General features: G+C 41.1%; 1 protein-coding gene across 1 annotated transcript in view; it reads left to right on the forward strand.

Moving 5' to 3' along the window:
• The window catches only part of LOC118562197 (ALK tyrosine kinase receptor-like), a gene marked incomplete at its 5' end in the record, with an annotated part of 38706 nt that extends 25440 nt beyond the window's left edge, over nucleotides 1–13266 (forward strand). Inside the window, 4 exon segments of the mRNA XM_036134480.1 lie at nucleotides 3718–3819; nucleotides 3919–4053; nucleotides 6484–6574; nucleotides 10964–13266. Of these exon segments, the coding sequence (XP_035990373.1) occupies nucleotides 3718–3819; nucleotides 3919–4053; nucleotides 6484–6574; nucleotides 10964–12010 (1375 nt within the window).
• Nucleotides 13267–20141: the final 6875 nt, after the last annotated feature.

Below are 20141 nucleotides of genomic sequence, written 5' to 3' on the forward strand. Positions count from 1 at the left end.
CTGTTTAGCAGCAGCACAGCTTGGACTCTCTCTGACTCGATCAGACCAGAGACCCCCGAGAATCAAACTGTAAAATCCATGTATTTCATCAGATCGAAAGCAAGATGTGCTCTAAGATAACCCCTAAAAATGTTTTTATGTATTTACAGTCATATTCAATACACATATAAATAGAAAATGTATTTCTGTGAGGCTCCTTTTATGATGTCTCATGGACTGCAGCTGGCAACCGTCCAGCCCTTCGTAGTCTTATTAATCATCAGGTTTTTTTTCTGTGTTTATAGAGCAGTGTTTGGGGAGCTAATTGACATTTTTATGACAAAATTAAATGCCAAATTGATTTACTGCTCTACAAAAGCAAAAGATGCCAAACAAAGGCAGCTGCGACGCCACAGACCATAAATCCTCAGGCGCTTCTTTTTCTTCGCGGACGTGGAGTGGCGGCCCCCTCACATCTGTCCTCGCTCTGTGCTACAAAGCAGCCGGAGACCTCGATTGGCTTCAAAAACCTGATATAGCACAGAGAGCACATGATTTTTTTTTTTTTTTTTTTTTTTTTAACCAGTGCAAGGAATTAGAAACACCTCAGTTAGAGATGGTCTCCCTTTTTTCTGTTTGGAAGATCTGAGGTTTTTGGGTTTCCAACATGAACCAAATCTGCAAATTAAGTTAACAGCAAAACTATCAGCTGTCAAACGATAACAATTTAAGTAGCTCAACAAAACTAATCACATCAATGTTTTTTTTCATATTAAACACAAAGTAGCACATTAAGTGACTTCTGCAGTGTGAGAATCATTTACCCCTTCATGACAAGTATCTGTAGTGCTTAGCAGAGCAGCCTTTTGCTGTTTGGATCTTCTGCAAACTTGATTCCTATCCACACAGCAGCTTCTGGCAGCGTTCCTCAGGAATCTTAGCTCAGCCTTCATGGCCAAAGGCTTCCAGCCCACTGATAAGTCTTGGGGTTTTGTGCTGCAAGTATTCTCCTGGTATTTGATTGAATCCACTTTGCCCTTCACATGCTGCTGGTTTCTGGTGCCAGAGAGAGCAAAGCAGTCCCACAGCATCACTTAGCCACCGCCATGCTTCAAAGTAGTTGTTTCATCCACTGTATGCTTCATTCTTCCTCCTTCAGACATACCACTAATACATGCTGCCAAAAACTTCCAGTTTTGCTCCGTCCTTCTGCCACCAGGGGGCGGAGCCTCTGTTTCTTTAACTTCAATCTATGTTTCCAAGTGATCCTTTAGGAACATTCAGGGCCTTTGTGCATTTTATCCTTGTTTTTTTTCCTTGTTTCTCAATCTCTGTCTGAACGTTTTGGACAGTTCTCTATATTCATATTTCTAACCTGCAAGGAAATGCCGCCATCAACAATCTGGTATTTCAGGTGTTTTATCTCAAGCACCAACTGAAACTCTTGGTTAGTTCTTGGTTAGGAGAGCATGGCAGATTTTCTTGTTTGCTTTCTAGGTGTATATTCAGGGGGTTGAATATTTCAGGGACTGCAGAAGTCTCTGGAAGGTTTAAAACCCTTGTTATATCAGTGTTCTGTTTTAGCTGTTCGTGTGTAATTTGTTTATGGCAAACACCTGACCAATGCTTCATTTTGCCAGATTACCTAAGTAGCAGTTGTGGTTGAATAGTTTTATTGTATTTGCAACTTTAGAAACTCCCATTAACCTAAGATGTATGATTAATGGGACCTACCAGAATTGGTCCTGACTGTTCTTCTTTACTTGACTGGATCTTAGTTTCCCATCATGACAGAATTATTAAATCTGGAGTATTACCTGACTCCTTTAGTGACCATTCCATGGTATTCTGTATCTGGAAAATTAAAATTCCTCATCTTCCATTAAAGTTAGGAAAACTAATATCAACTTAGAACATTATGTTCAAGATATATTAAATATCAACTGGGAAATATTTCAACTAATACCATCTGCCGAAGGTGCTTGGAATTATTTATATACTGAGATGGTTGAAATAATCAATAAACATGCTCCCTCGGACTGTAATCAAAGGTGAGGGTAAACATTTACATTGGATAAAAGGAGGTGTTATACTCTTATTTAGACAGAGACATAAAGCATGGAAAAAATATCGTGTAACAAATGATCCTTCTGATTTAAACATTTATAAAGTAATGAGGAACAAATGTAAAACTAACACTAGAAATGCTAAAGTAAATTATTATAAGAGCTGTTTATCAGCTAACTAAGAATCCAAAACAAGTCCGTAAGAAGGTTAATGTAAATAAATCGATAACATTACTAATTATATTAAGATAAATGATAAAATTGCTAGAGAACCTTCATTAATTGCAGAGGCATTTAGCGAATACTTATCTATAATTGGTAGCTCATTATTTAATCATTAATACTCTGATTGTAATCAGAATCAGAAAACAAAAAACACGGCCGTTCTTTTGTATTCAGAAGTATCACAACAATTAAGGCTCAACAGGTCATTGATGGTCTGCGCTCCAGATGCCTCGCTGGCCCAGATGGACTGAAGATCAAGTTTATTAAACTTGCGTCTCATGTTCTATCATTTCCGTTATCTGATTTGTTTAATTTATCTCTAGAAACAGGTCAAACCCCCTCATCTTGGAAATGTGCTACAGTAACTCCAATCTATAAAGGAGTTGACCCTACAGACAATAATAATTATAGACCTATCTCAATTATTAACAACATAGCAAAAATATATTTGAAAAACATATTTTTAATCAACTATCTAAATATCTTGATGAGCATAGCCTTTTATCTCCACAGCAATCTGGATTTCACTGCTAGATTACGCAGACGTTATGTATGGGAACACCACAGACACTAATCTTCATTCCCTCAATACTTGGTGTCCATACAGGACTCATCATGGTTTTATGTATAACCTTGAACTGGTTAGCTCTTAAGGACAGAAGAAAATTCCACTGGTTTTTTACTTTTAAATGTATATATTTTAGTTTTCCTTCATATTTAAAACAATACTAAATCCCATTTAGTTCACAATATAGTTTGAGAAACTGAGCTGTTCTATTTTTATATCAAGAATTAGGAAATAAATTGGACGTTGTTTGTTTCAGTTTAAAGCTCCATCGCCTTGGAATAATTTGCCTCCTTCACTTAGAAGAATGACTTCTTTTAATATTTTTAAGTTGTCCTTACTTATTGTCAAACATCTTGCTCTTGCTTTCAATAAGAACAAAGATTAATTTATTCTGGACTTAGTCTTTACATGTACTTTGTATCTGTACGCATTGTCTTCTTTTGTGTCTTGATGTTAAGTGTGTGTGCCATGCAGTTAATAACTTATATGTGCTTGTATTTTTGGATGTACTATTTGTTTAAGTTTGGGGGAAGCATTGAGTATGCGTGGCTGCGAGAGTGGAAGACCGAGTGTACTTAAGTATGGTGTGGGTGTTTTGTGTTAAATTGTCTTGTTACATTTTGAATTTTACTTATTTGTATTACAGTTAATATTTATGTTTTGTAAGAACCCTGTTGAAAATGAGATGTCACATCTCAAGGGGTTACCCTTGAAATAAATAGGAAAGAATTATGGATTTGGCCCGTTTGAGGTGGATAACCCATGCATGAACAAGGAGAACACCCAGAGCCCACACAGAACGGCCATGGCTGCCATCGGGATGCTGCCTGCTTTTCTCACAGCTAATTGTCCCCTTCAAACTTTTGTTGATTTGTGCAGGGCGAGCTATTACAGAAAGGGCGGCCGAGCCATGTTGCCAGTGAAATGGATGCCACCCGAAGCCTTCATGGAGGGCATCTTCACATCTAAGACAGACACGTGGTGAGATTCCTGCACGGCTCTAACTTTGCCGTTATCTTATCGGTTTTGACGATGCCCGTAATCTAAGACTACATTTTTTTTTTTTTTTTGTCATCCCAGGTCATTCGGCGTGCTGCTGTGGGAGATCTTCTCTCTGGGCTACATGCCATATCCGAGTCGCAGTAACCAGGAAGTGCTGGAGTTTGTTACCAACGGAGGGAGAATGGACCCGCCTAAAAACTGTCCTGGGCCAGTGTAAGTCCACTGGCCTCTCATATGTAGTTTAAAATGTCTACTGACAAATGTGTTGGCACCTCTGGTAAAGATGTGGGAAAAAAATTTAATATTTTATTTTTGGTATGGGGTCTCATTAAGAATTTTTTTTTTTTCTTACAAAAAATCACCAGTGGCATAATTATTGGTCCTACAAGAGTTTATAATGTTGGATCAGGCAGAGAGAGGCCTAGGGTCTCACTAGATCCACCAGTCCTGCTTCTGCTCACTCTTTTTTAAACTATATATGGAAGAAGGTTGTATCTTGTCTGGTGCAAAGTCCCTATGTCGATTTGGTTATATGTGTTGAATCTTCATCCTGCTCAAAGACCAAATAACCTGTTTTCAGTTTACTGGCAGAGGCCACCAGATAATTTAAAATGTCCTGGTATTTCAGAGTTCATGACGCTATGTACTCTCATCAAGGTTGGCTGGGAACATGCTGGAAGAGAAATAGGCCCACAGCAACATGACAGTGGAGATGAGGTTCTTTTGCACGTTTTCAAAACCCCAGTGTTGTTTCAATAAACTACATATTTATATTTGTGACGCTTCCCACAGGACAGGTATAGCATGTAGATTGATTGTAATGGTGGTTGTGGAGCCACTCTTCTGTAACCACAGAGTAGTTTAGCTCCCTCAGCACACAGCCCACAGGGTGTGGTGAAGAGATAAAGGTGGCTTCTCACCCAGCCCAGGGGCTAAGTGTCATATCAGGTTTATATCGCAGAGACACAGTAAGTCTTATCAATTTAAGAAAGGAAAATGTGGATAAAAATATTCAGTGACATGTCATTTAAAAGGACTGTTAGGGGTACCAACAATTGTCCCACTGCTGCTTTTGTTAAAGATGAGATTTTTTTTCCCCTCCACCAAATCTTTGTACTCAAATGAAATGATGGATTTTCTAAGATTTTGATGTGAGATTATTCCGCTGCGTATTCGATTTGTTTTAAAGGCATTTTACCCATCTTCACCAGAGGAGCTGATATGTTTAGGTTTAGTACGTTGATATCATTTACAGTAACAGTTTGACTTTATTTATGTAGCAGATTGATGACAAATGCCATTTTAGGACAATGTCCAAAACAAACATCCAAAGATATAATAGTTCAATCCATTCATATACACAGATTCAGTCATATGCATAAATTCCAGTTCAATCCTAGTTTTGAAAGCAAAGGAGTATAGTTCAGTTCATCTGGCCACTGATGTATCAATGTAAAACCCAGAGATTGCATGGAGCCGTTAGCCGCGGTAGGAGGGATTATGGGTGCTTTCATGTTCCTTCCCTACGCAGTGCACTGGAAAAGCATTCATATCCAGTTAACTTTTCACATTTTTTAAATTCCAACCACCCGCTTTAATGTATTTAGTGGGGTTTTATCAGACACATTGTGAAGTGGAAGGAAAATTATACATTTTAATATTTCACTTTTTTTTGTTTAAATAAAATCTGTAAGAGTGTAGCATTGGGGGAGCATCTGTGGACATAAATGTTCAAGTCTTGTTGGCGATAACCTTTTTAGATTTATCTCATTACTTTGACTCTAACACAAAAACACACTTTAATCTTAACTATTTCACTGCAGCTCTGGCTGTACGCTTAGGGTTGTTGGCCTGTTTTAAGGTGAACCTCTGCCCAAGCCTCAAGTGTTTGGCCGCCAGGATTGTCCTGCATTCAGCTACTGATCCTCCCATCAACTCTAACCACCTTCTCTTGCCCATACTGTAGAAAAACACACAAAGCACTGTTAATTTTTCAGCTCTGGTTTTGAAAGTTGGCTAAGATTTGGTCTAACCTGAGCAGTTGATAGCTGCAGCTCCTCCAATGCTCTCCTACTCCAAACTATCAGTTTAGTTATGTCTTGGTAGGGTTGCCAGACTCTTTCCTTATTCAGATGAATAAAGCTCTGAGAGATGTTTTATTACGTAATCCAGCTTTAAACTTTTTTATTTAATTTTATTTTATAAAATTTTATTTAGAGGGATCAAACTCGAGGAGGGTTGAATACATATGCACGCCACACCTTTCATACTTTTCCTTTAACTAAGAAAAAAAATTTAACATGTGTGCGCTACTGTTTGTTCAAATATTAAATTAACTCTTAAAATATATCTGTATCGATGTGTTGTAAACAGTGTTGTGCAAAAGTCTTAAGCCGTTCTATTCGCCTTAAATCAGCCAGACCCTCGTGGAGTCCTTCAACATGAATCAAAGGTTGTTCAGGCTCTTTTAAAGCTCTTCAGTTTTTCCCCTCATATGAGTTGTAAAAAAAATATTAGCCTGATGATAATGACAGACTCAACAGTTCCTGCGTGTTTTGCTAAATAAACAAAGCTGGAGAGCTTCTGGTCTCTGAAGCTGCACAGAGGGGGGAGTAATTAAGTCATTTCTGCTCTGGGTTTTAGGTACCGGATTATGACCCAGAGCTGGCAGCACCAGCCTGAAGACAGACCCAACTTCTCTACCATTCTGGAGAGACTGGACTACTGCTTACAGGTAAACCAAACTCTACTGGATTATAATATTTAAGTATTTTTTTATTATTTGGTTAGAGCTGTAATAAATTTGTATAAACCCACTCATGACAAATGACGTACTTTAGCGTTTCCTTGGTGTTGCATGTCTGGTGCCTTCATGCTGTCCAATTGTTCACCACATACAATCTCATCTAAGTAAATTAGAATATCGTTAAAAAATCTATTATAGTCATTAACGCGCATTTAGCAAACACAGTGCCAGATTTTAAGCTGTTATTATTAGTAGAAGTAGTAGTAATAGTATGGCAACAGCAAATAAAATCCCAAAAGTCTCAATATTGTATACAGACCGGTCAAAATTAGTTTTAATACAATAACTATGTCCATGTGCTCATAAGCATTTGGCTCTACTGGGGTTTTAAGGAAGCCCAGGTTGCTATAGTAGCCAGTATGTATTGCTGGGTCCATTTCGCTCCTCTTCCCCTTGACAATGCTCTGGCCTGTTTGCTGTTCAGTAAAGCACCTCGTTTATTTAACCAGGTTCTGGTTCTTCTAGCAGTGTGCGCAGGTTCCAAATCCTGCAGGAAAATAAGACCAGTATCTTCATGCAGCTGGTCAGCAGAAGAAAGGATGGATATCCTGGTAGAAGGCGGTGCTGACTTTTGGACTGTACAAAACACTTTGGACCAGCAGATCAGCACCAACAGATGACAGGGCTCCTAGATCCTCACTGACCTTAGAAACTATTCACTGAACTTCAAGCAACTTGAATTTGTTGCACTCTAATCATCTTCAAGAGCCTTGATTTCCAAATGAAATCAAACAAACATTCACTTTAAGAGAGTGATTTAAACTACTGAGCAGCAGTTCAGTGTTTTTTGTCCTTCACTGAATTGCTTCTCTTCATCTCTGGTTCAGGACTTGTTAACACAAGGAATGCGACGGTTGTAGCCCATTTCCTGGATATGTCTGTGAGAAGCGTCTCCTAAAACTGGAACTACTTCATAATCTTTCCAAGGCTGCTCTGTTGCTTGTACACGTTTTCCTTCCACTTAACTTTCCATTACAATGCCTGGATACAGCAATAGGAAGAGCAACGTCTTGAGTAATGATTGTCTGTTGGCCAAGATTATTGCTAGGCTTATATAATTTTGGGTTTTCCTAAGCTATAAGCCATGATTAACAGCATAGTTATCAGAAAAAAAAGCTTAAAATATTTCAATCTTTGTATAAGAAATCTTCAAGCTTCATTGAGTTTAATTCTTAAAATAAATGTCTGATGATGCTCTAATCTGTTGCGATGTCAGTCAGCCATTTGAAATCACATCTTTTTCTTTTGCACTGAAGATTTCCTTTACAGATCGTTTTAAAGCAGACCAAAAGCACCATACCTACAAAGGCTGGATACTCATACAAATGTTCCCTGGTGTTGTCCGATGCAATTCCTCATCTCTACAAATGACTGAAATCGGGTGTTCCCGACACTTTCGCGTTTATATGGATATAAACCCAGCACATGGGCGTGCAGACGGATTTTACAAACGTTTGTAAAAGAACGTCTCACTGTCAGGAGCTCAGGGTTTTCCAAGGTGGTGATAGGAGGCAATCAGTCATAAAATTTCCTCGCTATTAAATATTTCACAATCACCTGTCACTGATAGTAAAGTTTAAGGGACTGAGGACGACAGCAACTCAGCCACAAGGATGTAGGCCATGTAAAAATCACTGAGCCGGGTCAGTGGATGCTGAGGCACAAAGTGAGCAGAGGTCATAATCAACTACAGCCTCCAAACATCATGTGGCCTTCAGATTAACTCCAGCACCATGGATAAAAGCTGCAAACAGTCAACAGTAGAGACGGAGTCTCAGCCCCTTAGTCCCAGTGAACGACCTCTCAGTAGCTACAGATGTGTTCATAATAATAGTATGTTTAAAAGGTTAGTACAACTCAAAATTATTCAAATAAATTAGATTTTAATTAACACAAATACATTGAGAACATTGCACATTATATTTCAAAGAAAGAAAATTGGAAAAATGTACTGAATAAACTAAGAAATGCTTCAAGTTTCAAATTTCCTGAGAAGCATAAATTAATATTTAGTTGCATAATCACGGTTCATGACAATTGCTTCACATCTGTGGTACATGGAGTCGACCAACTTCTGGCACCGGTCAACAGGTACTGCAGCCCAGGACAAGATCGCTACATTTCACAATTCCTTTGCATTTCTTGGTTTTGCCTCATGAGCAGCATTTTTATGTCAGCCCACAAGTTTTCTATTAGATTAAGGTCCGGGAATGGTGCTGGCTACTCCATTATTTGAATTGTGTTTGTCTGGAACCATGCTTTTGCTCGCTTGCTGTTGTGTTAGGGGTCATTGTCTTGTTGAAACCCCCGTTTCCCCTCCAGTATACAGCAATATGAGTTCTTCCAGTATTGTGATGTACTCAAACTGATCCCTGGTATGTGATAAATAGGACCAACACCATAGAGAAACATCCTCATATCAGGATGCCTGCACCACCGTGCTTCACCGTCTTCACTGTGGACTGTGGCTTGAATTCAGTGTTTGCAGGACTTCTGACAAACTGAACAATCTTACTCTCATCAGTCCACAATATTTACGCCTTTTGTGCTCTTTGGCAAATTGTAACTGCTTCAGCACATGTATTTTCTTAACAATGGGACTTTGCGGGGGCTTCTTGCTGGTAGCTCGGCTTCGCATAGACGCCGTCTGATTGTCACAGCACCCACAGCCAATCGTAGATCCTCTCTGCTCCTCCTGGAGCTGCTCATTGGCTGAGCCTTTGCCATTTTACTTATTCTCTGATCCATTCAAATAGTTGTTTTCCTTTCTTCCTTTTTGGTTTTGGCCACCATTTTAAAGTGTTTGATATCATTCTAACTGAACAGCCTATCATTTTCTGCACTTCTTTCTAGGTTTTCCCCTCTTATTGATTTCTTAATCAAAGAACGCTCTTCAGTGTCATGAACGACCCATTTTACTCTGTTTTCCAAGGACAAATGCACAGCCAGCATATGCAGCATCAGTTGCCTGGATCCTCATATAAGGCTCCCTTGTTTAACACCTATTTTTATCACATAATGACCTCAGTAATTGAACTCGGCACTGCTATTTTTTTTTTTCAGTAAATGATTCAGTTTCACAGAATCGGCAGCATGCACGTCATGCCTGATGATTTTCTGTACCTTTACTGAACCTTCTGGAAGCTTACTTGCCGTGTAGAAGTTGACAGTGATTTATCTAGCTAGTTATGCAGGACTGCTATTATGTTGGACACATCTTTATGTTTACATGCTAAAAATTTCACAATTGGACTGAAAACCAAATATAATGGGATTGTTCTGTTTATATGGGCACACAATCAATTAATCCGATCATAATGTGCGTTTATATGCACCTGGCTTTATTCAGAATAGAGCCACACTGACATGCACAGTTACCAGATTTCCCTAGACAAAAAAAAAAACTTGACTAAATAATTTTTGAGCTCTTTTAAGGTTTCGAATAGAAAGGTTGTATCAGGAGCCCCGACAGTTTTCACAACTCAACTTAGAAACACGTCACGTTTCTGTCGACGCACATGCGTCAGGTTCCACATCCAGAATAACTTGATACTGACAAGCATTATTATGCACGTTGATCACATTATCAATAGGCATAAACCACTCATCATTAGGATTATAATTTCATTCCGGTTGAGCTTAATCCGATCACAATATTCCGATTGGCTTGTTTACATGACGCATTTTTATTCTGATTACTTTACACCACCATATGCTGGACAGGTGTGTCCTTCAGACTTTATGGGGACAGGTCGGGGATGGCCTCTACCTGTTCCAACGCGACTGCGCAGAAGTTCACAAAGCAAGATCCACAAAGAAATGATTGACTTTGGTGTGAAGAACTTGACTGACCTATAAAGATTTCCGACCTCGAGTCAAACAAACACCGTTGGGATGAATTAGAGTGAAGGCTGGGAGTCCAACATTAGTGTTTGACCTCAGAAATGTCCATCTTGGATAAGGAAATTAGGTCCTGAGGAAAGGCTTCCCAGAAGATCTGAAGCTGCAAACAGTTGGTGTTTTAAAAGCAGATGCGCAAATGTTTTTGGCAACATGGCGTCTGTCAGTGTTACAGAGACACTTGACGTTAAATATGGGTCCTCAGCCAAAAATAGCTGAATGATTCAGTCCATTAACTCAGGCTTAGGAACATATGCCAGTGTTCTCTGCCAGAGTGTCTTTATGCATCACCCATCTGAGAGTTGATGAATAATAATGAAGCACAGCTGCACTCAAAGCTTTGTACCCCCCTCCCCTTCTAGTGAATGGTAAATTGTGAATAGGTGAACAAATTAAACCCGTTTTTCTTCATTTCAGGACCCTGATGTGGTGACCATGCCTCTGCCTGTAGAGTATGGGCCTGTTCCTGAGGAGGAGGAACAAGTACCCACGCACCCTGAGGACCCCCCGGTTCCGACGGTTCTCCTGAATGCCCAGGTGCCTGATGGGGAGGCTTCGCAGCAGCCCCCATCCTATCCAACAGAGGACAGGAGAGGAGGGGAGCACGCGGTCTTGACCAGCGCAGCTTCGGAGGCCAAAGCACAGACCTCCGCTCCGTCCCAGCCGTGCATTCACCAGCCTCAGATGCAGACCTCTGTGACGACAACCAACACAGTCACCTCAGCAGCCCAGTCCACCCTCACTGCCAAGGGACCTCACGCCACAGCCCAGCCCAGCTCAGAGGGGGGGCACATAAACCTGGCTTTCACCCAGGGTCACCCCCAGGAGAAGGAGGGCCACGGAGGGAAAAACACCAGCCTGTGGAATCCCACGTACGGCTCGTGGTTCCTGCAGCAGCAGAGGAAGCAGCAGCAGCAGCAGAGGCAGGGAGGGGTGGGCGGACCGGGGGGCAGCGCAGGCAGGGTGCCCGGCGAGGGGCAGGAGCACGTGGGCCGGACTGTCGCTGAAGTGGCGGGCTCACTGGGTCTCCAGCACAAGCAGTTTCAGCATCAGCTCCAGCAGCAACACCAGCTGCAGCTGCTGCACCATCAACAGCAGCAGCAGCAGCAGCAGGGTCTCTGCAGGCCGCTGCTGCCTCCCCCACCCCCTCCTGCTGCCCAGTCCCCTCTGCTCTTGGATTCAACGGCCTTGCCCCCGGTTCCCCTGTACCGGCTGAGACGGTTCCCCTGTGGGAACATCGGATACGGCTACCAGGAGCCAGGCCACCCACTGGACGCCATGCCCCAGCAGGGCACCTCTGTACCATCCTCGGCGGCCCACCAGAGGGGGGTCCCCATGCCCGCCCCGATGACCCTGGCCCGCGCAGGTTTACCCGAGGACAGCCGGCCGCTGCTCGTTACCATGGGGACAGTGCAGGACACAAGGCTGCCCAGGATGGAGGGCCACAACGCCACCGTGCTTTAGCCCAGAGGCATGAATGCCCCTCAGATTCGGTTCTATTTTTCTTGTGACAGAACCTCTCTCTGAAACGGACCTTTTACAGGACAATCCCCCCCTGGAGACTTTAAGCACATAAAAAAAAAAAGCTATGAGAGGTGGACAAAGAAGAAAATACAGACTATAAGAATTTTAAGTCTTAAAAAATGTATTTTTTCATTGCGGTGAGTAAAGCGAGGAGGAATCCTGCAGAGTCTGACTTTCTTTACGTTTACGGCTGGAAGGACTTTAAGGAGGAGAATCTTTTTATTTTACCAGACGGATGTTTTCGACACAAGCGCTGGTGGCCCAACGCTGCCAGTCGACTGCAGAACCAGAACCACTGGTTCTTCTCAACAGGGAGCACAGCTGTGGTAAAGAACCTATCAGACTCTTTTTCAAAAACCATAAACTGAATTACCAGATAAATTTATACTGGGGGGAAAAAAACTGGAGCATAAAAAAAAAAAAGTGTAGATGTTTTGCTTGCCTGCTTGTTTATTTATGAATTCATTTATTTATTATTTGGAAGTGGCAGTATAAATTATTGATGGACACCTTTTCAAATCCAACATATTTTTTTTGTTTGATTTTTTTTTTATCTGCTTTCATGTATTTTTATCAGTCCTTAGGAAAAATAATCCCAAAAGATGTAACTCAGGTTACAAGAGCCGTTTGTTCTTTAAGGTGGTTTTAAAGGATTGAAGGCAAACTTTGCAGTCACATCCCCTGAAGACGGTTTCCTTTTACTCTGTTAAATATTTCTTTTTCCTCTACATACAGAACCCATTGTTGTTGCTGGATTGATCTCGTACTTTGATTTCCATCTCAAATTTGTATATTTTCTCCCTCTTCCTATCCCGGGATGGCTGTTGTGGAATATAAATGTGGATGAAGCGGCAGGTTTGCTCTCATCGTTAACGAGTCTGTCTGCTTTTCTCTGTTCTGAATGGTTATCGATATTGAGGTGAAAGACTATTTTTTTGATGCTTTTGCTTTCATGGTATTTGGGAAGTGGTCAGTCCATGAGCTGTCCTGACACTGAGTATATTTAAAGTTTTCTATTGGCTGATGAGTTAATTTTGCTTCGTCTCCAGTGCCGGTGTTTAAACCACGTTCACTCTGTGTTCCTCTTTCCACGGCTCACCTGTCGTTCGATGTATAAAAACCCAACTGCACATGTAAATGTTGTAGAATTATAAAGTATTGTACCATGGCTCTGGTAAAAGCTGTACATTGCCCTTCAAAAAAACCAATTCACCAAAATTAATAAATTACTATATAACGACTAAATTTGCCTGCTGCTTTTGTTTCAGTGGAACCTTTCTAGGTTGAATTTAAATGTAATTTTTGTTCGCCGAGCTTGCATGTTTTAAATGGACATTACAGGAAGAGCGACAGCAGTAACCGGAGCGTTCGACTGTCACAATGAAAGTGAAGGTCACCAGAAACAGGATGCTTGGAGAAGTCTTTAAACGTTACCGCAGCTTTTGTCTTGCAACGGGTGAACATACCATCTTCTACGTCTCTAACCCTCTGTATATTTCTGTTTAGCCGCCAGAAACACACCTATTAAGTTGCGTTCACATTGAACGCGAATAGCGGCACAATGTCGCCACTTTTGCTAGCCTGGCATTATCTCAGGCCGCTCACACGACAGGTGGCAGCAATTGCACAGCGGCCGACAAGCCAGAAATACAGCAGTACAATGGCGCCGTCTAGTCATGCTTTCACTTACCTGCCACTCCAGCCTCCTCACTCACTTTTCTCCAGGCTTGGTCCAATCTGGACTTGTCTTTGTAGTAATAATTGATTGAGTCATACAACTCAGGCTGACCGCAGACCGCTATTATAAGCTCGTCTTCGACATTTAATGAAAACAGCTTGGTCTACACTGCAGTCCTTCACTCCACGTCACAGCCACATCCAGGTCCTGATTGGTTGTTGCAGTGCAAAAAAAAAACCCACAAAATTTCAGATTTTTCAACTCCCAGCATCTGCCACTTCACATCCGGCGTAGGTTTTGTGCCACTTTGGCTTTGCTTTAAAACACCAAAATTGCGCGTTTTGCATCGTGTGGAAGTATGAAGGTCTGCAGCACTTCTATGAGTCAGTGGCCTGTGCGACAAGCCACTGACTCATAGATGATGATCCTGGGGATTTTTCATTCACTTTCTCTAAAACCCTGGTCCTCAGGACCCGCTAACCCGGCATGTTTTAGGCGTTTCCCCACTGTCACACACCTGAATGAGATGAATGGGTGGTTAACAGACTGCAGCATGTGTTTGTACTCTGAGCATCGAATGTAATCATCTGAATTAGGCAGGTTGCAGCAGAAACACGTAAAACATGAAGGGTGGTGGTTTCCTTAAGGTTGCTTTATGCACGTACGTATATGCCGCACAGAAATGAGATGTGCTGTCGGATGGGTCAAACAGAAACCAGGTTGAGATTTGCAGACATTTATTTCTGGACATCTCTCTTAAAGTAACAGCGTTACCACCAGGGTGAGACCGGTACTTTGACTGGATAGTTACAACAACTCGATTTTCTTTCTTTTTCAGCCATTCTGCTGCAGATTCAATTTTATCTGTTTGAGATCCTTGTCCTGTTGATGACTTAAACTTTGGTAAATAGAAGAGTTCATGGTTTACTAAATGATGTGTCCATGATATGTTGCTGCAAACACGCCCACGTCATAATTCCTCCTCCATTGTACTCAACTGTGTTTGTTTTTCTAATTAGGCTGTGCCAAGTCAGGCTGCCATAATGTTTAGAGGATTTAGTTTTTTCCTTAGCAAACTCCTGCTTTTACACTGTCACACTGATGATAATCAGTTAATTAAGTGCAGTTAATTAGAACCTCTTGGTTGCTACTTTCCCCTCAACTCTACACCCCCCCCCAACTGTACATCAAAATCCCACCAAGGTTTAATTTAGACCTTAAGTACATACAATTTTGTCTTGGTTACAAACGATATTATTCAAGAGCCATGTCTCTGTTCTTATTTAACAACACTGTATTTCTCTCCAACATAATAACCCATCAATAACCCATCAATGGCATCCTCACCTATGCTCACACTGTCGCTCTGCAATTTGTAGCTAGCTGTAAGTGGTTAAATCATCATTGCTCATCTTTAGTTGTCTTTTCCAGTGGCATGCATTTAACTCAATATGACAATTTCTTCTTACTGAGCTGCAGGAGCAGCCCAGAAGTCTTTTAGAGCACAGCAGAGCTAAAAATGAGAGAAGGCCAAGGAGAGTGCAAGTCTCTCCAGACGCCCAGGAGAAATCATTGCTAATAAAGATGGCAGACTGGTTTTACTGACAGTCATTCTGACCTTCGTTACAAAAGGGTGAGCTGAAAAAAAAAAAAAAAGAGGGTTTAAGGCTACAATCTGGGGCCATTTTCACCTGCTTCTAGAACATCTATCACAGTCAATCAAGAACTTTGAAACAAGCAATCCTTAACAGGAAAAACATCCGGAAAGCTATGCACCAAGTTTAAAAACTCAGTTTGATCATCCCATAGAAACAGTTCAGACAGAGCTGCTGCTCTCCTGAGCCGCAGCCTCGAGCAGCATTTCTGCAATAAACATGCAAAGCACTGCAGCCCTGCTGTAGAGGAGGAGCAGCATTGATAAAGGTGAAACACATTCTTCTCATTATCTGGTCAGAAAATTCTGCTCTGATCTCCAGGTTAGATTAGAAAGTGGTGCAGAAGAAAGCTAGAGTAACAGCCGGTTTAGTTAATAAGCAAAGGGAAATACAGCAGCTCATCTTGGTAATTTAGATATGTAATAAACAGGATTACATACAGTGAGCTGGTCATTATAGTACATAAACCCAGAGGAGGTGAATGGAGACCCAACAGGATTATCCCCGTATTGTAAACATGAACAAAGGGCTGTGCAGCGGCTGGTTTGCATTTATCTAGAAACAACAAACTAAATTCCTCCACTAAGCTCCACTTTCTCTCCGTCACACCAAAAAGTGTGGGCTCACTCAGATCATTTGTCATTCGTTGGGGATCCGTTTAGTGACTCCCTCCAGCCAAAATGATTGATTTCACCAAATTCTGATGTTGTAAGACCTTAATTCAGCCACTTACCAGGTAGTAAAACGTTTCAGAGTTATAGAAACATTTAACTGAAATAGTTCTTAAGAGTCCAAAACCTTGAATCTGAGCAGAAAGGTGACAGTTTTCAGGAAAAAGGCAACCGTGTCTTCACCCTGGTAAGAATGTTTAAAAAGCCTCAACATAAATATTTTTTTCAAGAGCAAATCTCACTGTACAAATTCAGAAAAATACGACCATTGATTTGAGGATATTTTTCAAGAAGTAGCACTGTAAAATTGGAACTAAAAGTAACATTTTCTTGAAATGGGTGTATTTGTCCTTGATAGAAGCAGATAAATAAGATTATCTGCTAATGGAATGACTATTTTGACCCATAAAATAAGACAATTAGGTATACTGCACTTGGAAAAAAACACTCATCTCCATCTTAAGTGCAAAAAATCTTATTTCATTGGCAAATAATCTTATTTACCTGCTCAAATCAAGGACAAATACATTCATTTCAAGAACATTTTACTTTTAGTTCTCGTTTTACCGTTAGAAAAAAAGATTGTGAAATAACAGCTTTTTTTTAAATAAAATCCTTGCGGCCACACTTGCTGTGACCCCTAAAGAAATTCTATAAATCAAATATAATGAAGTATTTTTAAACTTATACTTTTTAAAAAACAACAGATTTTGGTATCTGGGGGCTTTAATTTATAATTTCCTGAGGTGAATAAACTTAGAGGCCCAAAACAGGACAAGGGCACATCGGTCAGACCCATAATTAAACATTTTTACAGAGACTGAAACTGAAGAAATCTGCAGCAACACCTGGCATCTTGGCATAACAACAATATCAACAGGCCTATTGGCTGCTTTAGAGGGATACCAGGAAACACTATTTTCCTACCAGGGTTTGCTTAACACTACCGAAACCTGAAAGGCATTTAGCCACGTTATATGCTTACAAAAAAAAAGACCTTTGTTGTAACCAAAGTCCAGTTGCCTCCGATTTAAGCCTGTTTGCTGCCATCTTGATTGTTTTTTGATGATCTTTTTTTGAGGCTAAATAGAAGCCAGCATCGGGCACGATGAGAAGATATAAACAGACATGACGCCATCTACCGCAGGGTGACCAACCAAATGTGGCTTCCCTTCCTCTACGGCGTTGCAGGTCATGCAGAACAAACCAACTCCCAGAGATTCTGCGTCGACGTCATCATCGCCCCCCCCCAAATCAACAAAATCAGAGATTTCCACAGTTTTCTTTAGCGAAATCTGGTCACCTTAATCTACCGGCAGTATCGCAGAACTATCATAATGCCGGTTAATTAATAAATCACTTGTAAATAATGCCGGACCGAGCCTCACCCTCTGCAATGTCTCGCAGTAAAGCAGCAACCATTATTAATTAAATATGTTGATCTACAAAAACTTTAAGAGCCTCATATCAGAACATTTACTCACATCAATCAACTCTGCGGCCACACCTGAGCCTCGGCAGGTTTAGCGTCCGCTTCAGTGAACACCGACGTTCATACTGCGCTTTATGGTAAATGGTAAGTGGACTGAACTCATATAGTGCTTTTCCAGTCATACTGACCACTCAAAGAGCTTAGTTTTATCAAGTCCAACAACCCCATTCACCCATCCACACCCAGACGATGGTGAGCTACATTGTGGCCACTGCTGCCAACATCAAGGCTGGAGCTGATCCAACTTTCCACACGGATAAATGGCAAGATAAAGTCTGAAGAGAGGCATGAGTTTCTCTGCTCAACAAAAGTCAGATTAAAAACATATTTTCAAATTAAAGGAGGTTTCTTCATGCACAATGGTTTCAGTTTCATGTTAACATTTCTCAGTGTCTAATTCAGCGTCTCTGGGTTAAATTGCTCAGAGAAGGCATGAATCAGCAGAATGTGAGCATTACCTTCTTCAGACACCAGTAAACTATCCATCAGCTGGAAATTCCTGCCTACCATATCTGCGACCTCGTGTCTGAATCCCAAAATCTGGATGGAATTCTGGTCTCTATTAGGCCTGGCCCAGTCATGGTATCAGGTTTCAAAAACTGTCCATCATACTTCCCCCCCACTAGTTGCTGGTTACTGTCGGCCAGCTGGCTCAGCTTGTGCTTTTTTTTCTTAGGTTTTAATGTGGATTTATTTGGAAAATTTCATCATCACCTTCAAAGTGTAACTCCACCCAAAATCCTGGTTTATGCTAGACGCACATACAAGCAGAGCACTGCAGACATGTCTGTAGCATTTATGCTGCGTGAAGCTTTTCCTCCGAAGTAGCACTATTCTCCTAGACTCTAGGGGGCAGCGGGCAGTCATTCGCCAAGCGTACTATACCCGACAACGCATAAAAGTAGAAAACACAGTTTGTTGGTGACGATTCTCAGTCATCCAGGTCATGACCAATCCAAAAAAGGTTAAAGAAATAAAACTGGACTTCTACTCTGAAGCTGAAGATGTTTCGCTTCCCATCCTGGAAGCTTTTTCAATTCAAAATGTGATTTGCTGCCAGAACCCTCGCTGTATTTCTCATTGGCTACAGGTTCCCTGCCTCCTGTTTGGTTTTATATCTAAAAGTCCTTTTCTAAGGCACTTATGCTAAAAGTAATAATGGCACACAGCATGAACATGTTGCACCTTTTGTTTTCAGAACTGACTCGCCACAGCATAAAATAAAGTTGGGCTGCACAATTTCAAGGGCAGCTTGTAACCACACAAACAGGAGACCGAGTGTTTAGGAACGAAGGAGTTTAGTGGTAATTTACATGAGCGTATTCTAGGTCACATGACCCATTGTGACACTCACTGGATCAGCTATTTTTGCTTCTCTGATGTAGGATTTAATCTAGAGGCGGTAATGTGACTATGTCTTTACATGCAACTCCACGACTTCTCACTCTGCTGGTACAAAGTGGTCTGCTATCAGATTCCAAAACACTGAGGGAGACTGTTTAATTTTGCGACTGTGCAGTGTTGGCAGTGGCCTTCAGGGGCACTGACCCTGGAAGTTACAAGTCTAGCGCCCCTAGTGGCTAAAAGTTACACGAGCCTGCTTTAAGAGTGCTGAGCAAAAACAAATGTTCTGAGCAGATGAAACTTTAACAGAGAAAACTTTAATAACAAACTAACCAAAGGACCCCGCTGAAGGCCACGAGCTGAAATATACTGGGCTGTTCATAAAGTTGTTTTCACAGTACTGCCGGAGTCCTGGCCTGGGCACATTTCTGTTACTCTCCATGTACGTTAGAAGCAACATTTCAGAAACAAAATTTTTGCAAGTCATTTTGTGGACCACACGTTCTACACAGCCAAATTCAGAAATTCACCCTTCAATGTTTTGCTGCATAAATTACTCTACAATGTATTAAATCATGACACTGACTTTGTTTTTTCACTCGCCTACAAATTCATCCGAGTTGTTTGGAGCAAACAACTGCCTCAGCTGAGCCCTCTCTCCTGTTTGGGACTAAGAAATAAACAACAATAAGCATAGAAAACAATTTACAGCGAGCAATCAAACATCAATTTGCTCCACAATCACGGCATAATAAGGCATGTCACTCCTATTCGCCGCTGGATTTGTGAACGCAGGCTTACGAGGGGTGAATAACGCCGCTTCCGTGGCAGGATTTCTTTTCCAGCACTGACAGAGGTGAAACCTCCTGGAATTGAACAATAAGTGAACATAAAAGCGTGATTTCTGTGGTGCAAAAAAAATAAACAAAAAAGGAGCAAAAGGCAGAGAGAAAGATAATAAAAACCTTTTATTTCTTTAAGGAAGAGTTTGAACATGTAGGTTTATAAGACTGAACCCCTTCGGTCACACATCCACTCAAGACTTTACATTAGTGCAGAAATTTCCAAGTGCCTATATAGTTGAACAATAATAAAAAGTGGAAAAAAAATACATGAAAGATGGCTTTAATGTAAGGAGAAGCTACTGTGACTGTAGAAGGAAATGTTTCAACTTTAGGACTGGTTATTGTTTTTTTTTCCCCTCTTCCATTCATCTGTTGCAGACATTCAG

This window comes from Fundulus heteroclitus, unplaced genomic scaffold (assembly GCF_011125445.2).
Source record: "Fundulus heteroclitus isolate FHET01 unplaced genomic scaffold, MU-UCD_Fhet_4.1 scaffold_824, whole genome shotgun sequence".
Taxonomy (NCBI): domain Eukaryota; kingdom Metazoa; phylum Chordata; class Actinopteri; order Cyprinodontiformes; family Fundulidae; genus Fundulus; species Fundulus heteroclitus.